At 25.1% G+C, this 12,253-nt stretch overlaps 2 protein-coding genes across 6 annotated transcripts in view; one reads left to right on the top strand and one right to left on the bottom strand.

The window, feature by feature from the left end:
- The window catches only part of LOC103570073 (neurobeachin), a 154,160-nt gene extending 144,905 nt beyond the window's left edge, over positions 1-9,255 (bottom strand). For all 5 annotated transcript variants that reach the window (XM_053742551.1, XM_053742550.1, XM_053742549.1 and 2 more), the window contains exon 1: positions 8,943-9,255. In XM_053742551.1, coding sequence (XP_053598526.1) covers positions 8,943-9,107 — 165 coding nt within the window. In that variant the 5' untranslated portion in view covers positions 9,108-9,255. The remainder of the gene's footprint in view (positions 1-8,942) is intronic.
- Positions 9,256-9,936: 681 nt separating this feature from the next.
- LOC103569972 (septin-2) lies at positions 9,937-12,241 on the top strand. Its single transcript, XM_008547549.3, has 7 exons — positions 9,937-10,027; positions 10,309-10,426; positions 10,501-10,837; positions 10,917-11,028; positions 11,173-11,493; positions 11,566-11,739; positions 11,894-12,241. The coding sequence occupies exons 1-7, from the start codon at positions 9,998-10,000 to the stop codon at positions 12,062-12,064; spliced, it is 1,263 nt and encodes a 420-aa protein (XP_008545771.1). The 5' UTR covers positions 9,937-9,997; the 3' UTR covers positions 12,065-12,241.
- The last annotated feature ends 12 nt before the right edge of the window (positions 12,242-12,253 follow it).

Raw genomic sequence — 12,253 nt, forward strand, 5'->3', positions numbered from 1 at the left:
AAAAATAAAGGTGAGGCCACGATAGAGGAGTGCCACTTTAATAACTTTTATTATTAATTTTTTTTTTTTTTTTTTTTTTCAATGGTAATTTTTCATTCCTATGAAAACAGATAAATTTTTTTTTACAAAAAAATTACTTTACATTTTTTGCATACTTATACATTTTAATTTCTCGCTATGCTTTATAGTCGTATATAAAATATTATCATTTAAATAAAAGCATAAAATTCATTATTTATTTTAATTTTAATTTTCATTTCTTAAGACCGACAAAAAAAATTTTATTATTTTTTTTTTTAAAGATAAAAAAATAAGACACGAAGAAAAATCGAGCTTTGCTTTGTACAGCAATTGTTCTGTGAGATTTGTAATTATACAAAAGTTGGCTTGTAACAATGCTGAGGAAAATAAAAAAATAAAAAGGCGTAAAGCCTCTGGCGATAACGTCACTTAAATACTGTGTCGAGTTGAGTCCACAAAGTCTTTGCCAAAAATAGAATATACAACTTTTTATTTTTTTTTTTTTTTTGATAAATATAAATATCCTGTATTACGACACATTCAAAATTAAATGGTAAATTCAGATATTAGTGAAATTAAGCTGAAGCTAGCGGTCGTAATGAGTAGCGGCCACGCAAAAAATTACTGGCCGCTACTCATTACGGCCGTTAGCTTCAGCTTCACCACAGAAAAATCAAAAAACAAAAAAAATACTTTGGAAGACAGACGTTTTTGGAAGCTAAGTCAAGATTTTTTTGAGCCAAGAGAATTTCGGCTGCCCAATTTCAAAACACTAACTGACAAAAATAAAATTTTTGAAATATAAATGGAATCATGTTTACAAGTCTGGAACTAAAAATGTTTACAAGAGTCTTTGGAACTAAAAATACTAAAAAATCGATTTTTAAAAATTTTTCTCTTACTATCTTTTGAAATTGGGCAGCCGAATTGTCTTAATCAGAGGAAATTTCTACTTTACCCGAAAAAATTGAGGTTTTAAAAACAATTTCATGAGTCAAGAATATTTGCTTTCACTCGAAATATTTTTTCCTCTGTCAATCGGAGCTCCAGATATAAATTACTAATTTCTATTAAAATATCAGCATGTACTTTTATTGTTTTTATGTCAAGTAAATAATAAATATCAAAGAAAAAAAAATGTAATAGACTTTATAATATAATAATTGAAGTATATGATCTAAAAATGACTCGAGTAATCGAAGATAATTAACACGCTCTTATAAATAATTACATAGACGGTATGTTAATTGAGTGCAACTACAATAGTCGTATGCGATATTAACTTGTGAGTTGTTATTACGATAATTTTTATAGAATACTCGAGTTTAATTTTATAAAAAAATAATTTAATGAGACGAAATAAACTCTCATATCTATAAATAATTTTAACACGAGTTGAGGGTGACCCAGATAATAATTTTTTGTCATTACTCGGACTGTAATTGTTACATTTATAAGAATTTTTTTCAATCGATACCTTGACACAGAGGTTAAAGAAGATCTTTAAGGCAAAGTGATAAAAAAATTGAGAGATGAGATAGAAATTTAATAAAAAAAAAATCTTGAGCAATTTTTTTTTATCGAATTTTTAAATTTAAAAAATGGAGAATAATTTAATAATTATTGAAGTTAAATAAAAAATTGATGAATATTGATATTTAAAAAAATAAAAATTGATTATTTACAACACGGGTGAGGAAAAATACTCAGAGATTTATTATAACACTTGGGTGTGTAGATAAGGATTATTTAGTAGTTTGCGACTGAGATTTAAGGATAAAATAAAGTAAACATGTACAATATATCATTTTAGAACAATATAAACCAAAAAGTTAAACGAAGTAATGGAATATTAATTTATTAATTATATAAAGTGATAAAAAATTTATTTACGTGAAATTAATTAGCCATTTTTTTTGTTTTTTATAAAAAACCACCCCGTTGGAAATTATATAAATATATGTCGTTGAAAGATAAGAGAAATAAATAAAATCTTCAACTTGATGTATAATATATGGAATATGTATGAATATTAAAATTTATATTTTATGACTTCTGACTTTTATTTTAAATAATAAAACCAAATTTCCAGTTGCTATAGAAAAAAAATGGGTTTTTTAAATGAATTCTCCAGGCCACTCTTTGTAGGGTTGTAAATGACCCTGTCTAAGCGGTCACAGAAGCATTCTGTCGGTCTATAGAGGCTCTTAAATTAAGCATGAAAATTATATATATAAAAACTACTTCTGAATATTTTCAGGAGCTCATGATCAAGTTGAACTTAAAATAAAATGGGTTGATAGCTGAGCTCTTAGGTTTTTTTTTAAAGGGATGAAAACAGACCTACGGCAAAGAAATCGAGGTTAGTCCGATTCAAGTACGAGGTCTTTGAAGAAGACGGTATTTAAATTTAAAATATAATTATTATAATATGAATATATTTTGAATGCTTAATAAAAAATGAGTAGTGGCCTAAATTATTCTGGGTCATTTTAATAATTCCAGTTAACTACTTTTCCATTTTTTCTAAAATAGAACCACCGGTTTTTTATTTTTTTAAAATATAAATTATTTTCATGGGGTTGCGAAAAATGGTAGGATTACATAACAGTAAAAAATTTGAATAAATTAATATATTAAATTTATAATTTAATATTAAAAAAAAAAAAAACAAAAAAAGAAAAAAAAATGTTGGGAATTTCTTTAAAGAAGATTTAAATGTTTGAAATATTAAGTTCAATTATATCATTTAAAGTTTTAAATGTTAATCCGTAATTTACAAACTCCCATTATAGAATAATTAAGAAAAAAATTTTAATTTCACAGTGTAGTATTTTTTTCATTAAATTAAAATAGGGATTCAAGTATATATAAGATGCGCAAAAGCTTTTTACGTTACTGTCAGACTTAATGTCCAAATAAATTGCTTTTCTTGACCTTTTCATATTAATTTTCACCTTTATGGCCCCATGAAATTCGAAATAAAAAACTATAAAACTCTGTCATAAATTAACGTTGTTTAAAAACAAATTTAAAAAATTCAATTATTGACAAAAACTAAATTCAAAAAAAAAAAAAAAAAACATGTAAAAATAGTCAGTGATGCGACGACAATCCCATGAAGCTGACGAAAATTGAAAGCCTTTCTTGAAGATTGAAAGGGATTCATTGACTACTGATTCAAGTTGAAGCATCAAAGATTAAAAGAAGTTTGCAGCAGCAAAAAAAAATACTTGAGTCTCAATAAAGGTGAACATAAATTTTTAAAATGTAAAAGAGAATATAAGGATGCAAAATAAAAAAAAAAAGATAATAATTCTCATGAGAATTAAGAAGCTGGAATATAAAACGATTATCTTTCATCAAAAGCCAGCATCGCCCTTTTCATCCCTTTCCATTCCATAATAATAACTATTCAATCAAGCTCTTTAGCTCTTCTCTCATCTGCTACTACGTACTTGACTACTACCATCTTCATTTCCACCCTACAATTTGCCCTTAAACTTAACATTTTATTTTTTTTACCAAGTTATTTAAATAATAACAGCCTTTGTAATTAACAATTTATCATTTTTAATTGCATCAAAGGACTCGAGAAATTATAAACTTAGTTTACTTATTATTTAATATTTATAAGTAGTACAGTTTTATATTGACAGACAATTCACTGCTCGTGGTTCAGCAGAGGTTGCCTATTGATTTACTAGCTTACTGACCAATATCAACTTTCCGTCGTAAATATAATATATATAAAAAAAAGAAACGATATCCGGCAGCCGGAACGGATGGTAAATTTATCAGTCATAGATGTAAATCTATTTTTAATACTCTATTTACGGTAAATCTATTTCTGAGTAGACGTTTTTATAATTCTAAAATATTTAAAATAAATTGAGTCAAGTGTTATGACATATTAATTTGAAACAGATGTTTTTTATTTAAAATAAAATTTTTTTGAAATATAGCAAAAATTATTTTTTGGCGCTAAAATTTTGAATTATGTGCAGATCAATTGATTTTTTTAAACTGGTTTTCGAAACCTGAACATATTTTTAAGCTTCTTCTAGATTTTTTTACCAAATTATTTAAAATTAATTATAAAAATATATTAATCATACTTTAATTTAATACCCAACATATAAATTTAAATTTCAAATAAATTTCATAAATTGGAAAAAAAATTTATAAAAATGGACGGATTTTTTTTTATTAATTTAAAAAAAAGGGGGAAAGAAATTTTGAATTTATTTGCATTAAATTGACGAGCTTGTATTTTTATAAAAAAATATAACAATACTTTTAGTAAAACGAAAATAACGATTTCGTTAACTGACCCCGTGTCCGACAAGACGTGGGTTCGATTCCCGTCTACGCCACTGAGTGCTTGACTACTAATATTCAAAAAATTTTTTTTAATTACAATTAATGATATACCAACTACCAAAACTGTAATTAGACTAGGCAATGCATAAAATATAAAAAATAAATTTTAAACAAGTCAAGGCATGAAGTTCGTAGTAATGGATAAAAAATTAAAAAAAAATCAAACAATAATTATTTATTTCTACTAAAGACAAACTGATTTATAATTTTGTCGGTAGGCATAACACCCAAGCCAATCCGAAGTTAAGTGACGACAAAAGTAAAGATCGTGAGAGTTTAACTGGCATTTAAATCTCTTTCTCCTCGGCTGCTTGCTTGCCTGGTTTCCCTCTTATCTACCAACGGGCTCAGGGATTTACTAGTCAACCGTGAGATATGTCCTGGATATTTTTCATCAGGCTTAAAACTTTATTTCCATTGCTATTCAACAAAATATATATTTTATTATCTTGATCTTCACTTCCCACCCACTTGTCTGTGCAATCATCGAATAAATTTCTCATAGAAAAAAAACAAAATTTATCAATCATGATCTAAATCGTCGAAAAGTTAATTATATTAATTAATATGCTCGTAATCATTTATTACTTAAGTTGATTAATCGCGGACAGATGTTGCAGTTCGAAAGTCTAATTTACTTTTTCCATTAACTAATGAGGTCAAAAAATTTTTTTTCTAAATTATTATTATTATTATTATTATTATTATGATTCAAATGGGATCTAAATTGCGATATAATCATTAAGTCAAATATATTAAGGGTAGATATATCTGTTACAATTTACTACGTACTGCGACCTGGGGTAGTATCGTGTCTATTTACTCTCAAGCTCATGAACTGCACATTATATATGTACATATATATAATATATGTGTATTTACGCATATTAAATTTGATACCAAAATTATAGATGCATGAGTATATATATATATATATATATATATATATATATATATATATGTGTGTGTGTGTGTGTATATATATAACATTAATTACTTTTTCAAAATTTAAATATTTCAATTTACAAAATAATTAAAAAGACGAAAAAATTTTTATTAATTAAATTAATGATACTGAATTTGGCCGACGTCTAATAATTTTGGAATGTTTTTTTAAAGCAGTAAATCATAAAAAAAAAATATTTCAAAAAATTGCACTTATAGTTCTTTCATTTTTCTACATGTGCATTTTTTTAAAATTCATTTATTGAAAAAAAAAATCCTAAAATTTTTAATTGTCTGTTAACTTTTGGATCATTTTAAAGCAAATAATTAAAATGTAAGGAAGGGTTTTGGCAAATTGGGAGGTCCTAATCTGTAAAAATTTTTATGAAATACTAAATTGTGATTTAACGCTGGTTTTATTTTTAAAAAATTTTATCAAAAATATTAAAATTAAAAAAATTCCATTTTTATATCAAACTCTGTTTCCCCCACGTTTGAAATAATTTTTTAATTAAATTAAAAATAGCTAATTAGTATTTTTTTTATTTCATTTCAAACTCGCGATACTTCCGTCTGCTTCACTGCCGTCGATTTAATTATTTTGCAAACTTATTTATAGCGAAGTTGATAATTTATATTTAAAACTTTTTTTTTTTTAATTTATTATTACAGTCTGAGATAAATAATCTATTTTTCAATAGATTTATCTAACTTTTTATTCTATTAGTTTTACAAATAAAAAAAAAAAACTTCTTAACAGTTGGAGCGAACGAAAAATGCGTCCTTGGTTTTTGCTCCAGATAATATTAAAAAAAAAAAATTACAAATCGGATATTGATAGCAGAGTATGAATATAAACCTTTTTCAGAGCACGTGGAATTTTCCGTTATCAAATTTATGTAAAAATATTTATTAGTTTTTTTCGAAGAGCGTCAACAAAAAAAACGTCGAATCGTTTCTTACTATCATATTTTTATCAGAAAAAAAAAACCTTTTTTTTTTTTTTGTTAATTAATAATTTTTCTTTTTATAGAAAAAAAAATGATTGGTTTACCGTAAAAATAAAAAATAACCGTTTTCATATTTCAGTAAAATGGTAAAATAATTCGTGATATTTACTTTCAATCACAAGAAAATGCTCGAATATTTTCTTACTTAGTAGAGAAAATATTGAAATTTAAAACTAATGGAACTGAAATTATAAATTTATTTTTCAAAAATTCCACAAAAAAACCTACTTCTTATTAAAAAAAAATAATGGTAATTTTTCTTTGATAATAATCTGTCATAAAATAATGAATATAACAATTCAAAATAACAATAAACCTATTATCAACTTTAAATAAAAAAAAACTTTCCGTACTACTTCCAACTATTAAAATTAAATTTATTCTATTGTAACTAAAATTACTACTGTTCTATACTTAGTATAATTATATACTAAATGTCATTGATGTAATTGTACTCTAATCCATTTATAAGTTAACATATATTCATATAAATATAGATATATATATATATGAACTCCTCATCATTACGTAAAATTTTTATCATTTTTTTTTAACACCTGATTCAATTTAATATCACATATATATGTACTCCCAAAATTATCATAAACATCTTTTTTATATATATATATATAAAGATATAATAATTTTTCTCATCCTTTGATACAAATGCAAATAAACATTTAAAAACTGCCGACTGTAAATTGTGAGCTTTATTTATTTGTACAAATATTTAAAAAATATTTATTCTATTCCCAACAATATAAGTACTACCAATTGTTTATACAACAACAGTAGCAATATATATATATATATATATATATAACGTTCAAAGTAACCGTTTTAGTGGAAAACAGAACAATTCAACCGAGGATGCGTGGTATAGTATAGAGTTTGAATACCCGTAACTAACTATATTAATGGAGAGCGTTAGTTACAAACAAGATTTAAGATGAAATTGCTAGTTGTGGTACATGATGACACAAAACTATCCCATACTCGATTTTAATAAACAACAAAATAACGTCAATATTAATTTCACTACACTGGAAAAAAGGATTCCTTGGAGCGAAAAGTTCTTTCTCACCCTAAGAAAATTTTATTATTCAAGTTGTAATTTGAAATATTTCTTAGGGTGAGCAAAAATGATCTTGGGGTCAGTATTATATTTTTTTTTAATTACTTATAATTATAAATTCGTCTTCTATATCTTCACTTACAGTTATGATACTGAAGTTAGCCAACTTGTAATAATTTTTGAATTAATTTAGAAACGATAAATTATAAAAAAAAAATTTTTTTCAAAAAATTGCACTTGTAGTTTTTTAAATTTTCTACATGTGCATATTTTTAATTTTTTTTAATTTTTGTAATTTATGTATTAAAAAAAATCCAAAACTTTCAATTGTCCTCTAACTTCAGGATCATTTTACAGTTAGAATACAGTTCTCAATTTTTGGATTTTTTATTTTCACCAAATCTATTACAAAAAAAAAAAACTAAAAAAATGCACATGTAGAAAATTAAAAAAGCTATAAGTGCAATTTTTTGAAATATTTTTTTTTTCAAAATTTATCGTATATAAAAAATCCAAAAATTTTCAGATACCTCCGGATCATAAAAATATTTATTTTTAGTGAGAATTTGTTATCTCTGTTTATCAATAAATAACTTTTTTTTTTTTTTTTCATTACATTCGACATTCGTTTATGTTTACGCCTTTATACAACGTACATAAATTTTTGATACTGTGCACTATGTACGTGTACTCTAAATAATAAATCCAACATATAAACTTCTGTACATTTTTTATTAACCGGCAACAATTAAGCCCGTGAATTAATGATACAAATAAAATTAATAATTAATTACCCAATGGGTTAATAATTTATTTTATACTTCGCTGTTAACAGTCCGTACAATTTTTTTTTTTTTATTTTATTTTTTTACGAGTGTAATAAATTTATTTTGGCAAAAAAAAGAAAATTTTGTTTAGCGCCAGAAATAAAAATTATTAAACAAAAAGAGACTATGTATGAAAGAACAATTGTTAAAAAAAAAAGTTGTGATAATAATAAAAATAGTAAAACAGTGGAACTGCGGTAGACGTTAAAAAAACGGAATAAAAATATGACAAGTGTAAAATAAGACAGATAAAAAAAATGTAAACGTGGGCTAAAGTCACGCTAGAGAGAAAAATATTTTTTAAATAATAATAATAAAAAATTACATGATAGTATTGTGTAACTGAGGCGTGGTAAATTTAAATAAATTAATGAATATTAATTTGGTAATTTTTGAATTTTAAATTACTCGGGGCAAAAAAAAATTTGTCAAAAAAAAAATGAGCAGAAGCTCGACTAGTTCGGAGTAAATTTGTTTGGTTAATTATTAAATGTAATTAATTATTGGGGGTTTGAATAAAATTTCCCGCGACATTTGACAGCTCGAATAGTCCAAGGACACGCGGGTTTGATATAAAATAAACTAGATAAATAATAAGTTGATTTAAAAAAAAACTGGAGATAGTGAAGATAAAATGATGATAGTGAGGGAATTAAAAAATGAGATAAAGGTGTAACTCACCAGATGTAATACGGTGTTGACGACTTCACGATTAGACACCTGTCCAACTTCGATAAGCCCAATCAACACGGCGAATTTTAGGCTGTCGTTCATCGCCATCGCCACTACCTCCTCCGGTCTTTTGATATCACTAAACGGTGGACTTTTAATGTCCGCCATTGTCATAAACAAGCCGATTTTAATATAACAATATACACTGTTAAAACTCACGTTTATTATTACACAAATTGTCTATTATTTATTTAATATTAAAACGTTACAAGTACTTCTTCGTCACATGATAATACAACACAGATTGATCTGCCATGTTAGAAAGTCGACACTGTTGTACTGATTACTGTCACTCTGACACTAGATTAAAATCCCTAGTTTATTTTTCATTTTTTTTTCTTTTTATTACCAGACATTTATTACTAGCACTCGACTATCGCGCCACCTAGTTTCAATTTTTAAATTTATCACTTTTAAATAAATAATTAAAATTTTTTTATTATTTAATTTTCAATCTTTTGTTATTTAACTAAGAATTTTTTAATTATTTAATATGCGCGGAGAATATTTAAAATTTTTTTTTAAACTTTTATATTTATTTAAATTTCAAATATATATGTATATGTTTATTAATTACTCCGTGAAATTTTAAAATTATTTATTAAAATAATTCATTAAAAATATTAAATTTAATTTTTAAAATTTATAATTGCGCGGTAATTATTTAAATTATTTTATTAACTTTTATATATATTTGAAATATGTATATATTTATGTGATTACTCCGGATGAAATTTTCAAATTTATTATTAATCAGACAATTACTAATAATTTAAATCTTAATTCTGATATTTAAAATTGCGCGGAAAATTTAAATTTCTTAAAATGTCGAGTTTATAATTTTATTTAAATTAAATGTATGATTAAACTAATTAATATTCATTTATAACTGATTAAACTGTTACTTCTGCTGTGCATTGCACATTAATATATGCAGATATATATTTATATATTTATATATTTAGAGTATTTCTGTCTATATATAGTATAGTCATAAAGTAAAAATGGCGGCCATCGACATCGAACGTATGAAAGTAAGTGTATTAATTATTTATTTATTAAAAATCACTAATTAACTAAACAGTAATTATTTTAAATATTCACTAACTACAACTACAACTTTATTTAAAGTTATTAGTTAACATATATGTTGTGTTGAATAAAATCAATGAAGATTTAACTAATGGGCGTTGGTTTTTATTAAAAATTAAAATAATTATTTATTTAAATAATTTAAATAGTTACCAATAATAATTTAATTGATATTTATAATTGTTTGATTAATTAATTAAATGTTTTATAAATTTTTGAATAGATGGAAACATCAATACGTAATCTAAAGTTATCAGATCATGTTGGATTTGATAGTTTACCTGATCAACTTGTCAATAAATCTGTACAAAATGGTTTTTTATTCAACATATTATGTATTGGTATGTATTATATTTTTATAAATATGTAATTTATATATTTATTACTTAAAATAATTTATAAAATTATATAATAGGTGAAACGGGATTGGGAAAGTCCACATTAATGGACTCATTGTTCAACACAAATTTTGAATCGAACCCAAGTCCTCACAATTTACCAGCAGTTAAATTAAAATCAAATACTTATGAGCTGCAAGAAGGTAATGTCAGACTTAAGCTGACATTAGTGGATACTGTTGGGTATGGAGATCAAATTAATAAGGAAGACAGTTTTAAAGCTGTCGTTGATTACATTGACGCACAGTTTGAAGCTTATCTCCAAGAAGAGTTGAAAATAAAACGTTCACTGTCGACTTATCACGACAGTCGTATTCATGTTTGTCTTTATTTCATCTGTCCAACTGGCCATGGGTAAATTTAATTATTTAATCAACTGCAGTCGAGGTGACTACACCTGAGTTACAATTAAATTTATTTTATTATCTTTCAGACTTAAATCAATTGATTTAGTATGCATGAAAAAACTTGATACCAAAGTTAATATTATTCCAATAATTGCTAAAGCTGATACTATTTCTAAGACTGAGTTACAAAAATTTAAGGTATTTTTTTATGCATTTATTTACAAATTATTTTAAAATTACGAGTGTCAATGTAGCAGACATCAGAAAAATTTTAAATTATTAATAAATATAAAAAATAATGAATAAAATTAAATATTAATTTTTGATAAAAATAAATTACAGAGCAAAATAATGTCTGAGTTACAAAATAACGGAGTACATATTTATCAATTTCCAACTGATGACGAGAGTGTAACTGCAGTAAACTCATCAATGAACGGACTGCTGCCGTTTGCTGTTGTCGGTAGCACGGAATTCGTACGCGTTGGAAATAAAATGATGCGATCACGTCAGTATCCATGGGGTACCGTACAAGTTGAGAATGAATCACACTGTGATTTTGTTAAATTACGTGAAATGTTAATTCGTACAAATATGGAAGACATGCGTGAGAAAACTCACTGCCGTCATTATGAACTCTACCGCAAAAAACGTTTAGAACAAGTAAAATTTATAAATTATTTTCCGGTAATTTTTAATTATTCATCATTAATTACTGAATTTATTTTTTTGTAGATGGGATTCAGTGACGTTGATCATGAAAATAAACCAATAAGCTTCCAACAAACATGTGAGTCAATGAGAACAGCACATTTGCAGGAATTGCAACAGAAAGAAGATGAAATGCGTCAGATGTTTGTCGCTCGTGTCAAGGAAAAGGAGTCTGAGTTAAAAGACGCGGAGAAAGAGGTAATAATTTATTTATTTTATGATTTCGGAGTCTGGATTCTATTTGAATTCGCATTCACTTCGATCCGGAGTTTGAATTTAAAATAAATTCCCCTTTGTAGTGAATTTTACTCCCAAACAATTAAAAAAAATAAATAATATTTATATATTTTAGCTGCACAATAAGTTCGATAAATTGAAAAAAGATCACATGGACGAGAAAAAAAAATTAGAAGAAAGCCGCAAAAAACTCGAGGATGATATCTCGGAGTTCAATCGCCGTAAAATTCAAATCAATCAACAGTCACACCATACACTAACTCTGGGTAAAAGCAAAAAAAAATAAAATGATTTATTTAAAAGTAATTATCATTCCATAACAATAATTATTTTTTACCTATTACTTATTATTTTACACTTAATTTTTTTATTATAAATTTACAACTATTTATCGCTCTCTTTATTTAACGAGTAAATAATAAATAAACACATGTTTTATTTAAATAAATAAAATGAATTTTTTTATGACAATTTT

Source organism: Microplitis demolitor, chromosome 10, assembly GCF_026212275.2.
Source record: "Microplitis demolitor isolate Queensland-Clemson2020A chromosome 10, iyMicDemo2.1a, whole genome shotgun sequence".
In the NCBI taxonomy this organism is placed as follows: Eukaryota; Metazoa; Arthropoda; class Insecta; order Hymenoptera; family Braconidae; genus Microplitis; species Microplitis demolitor.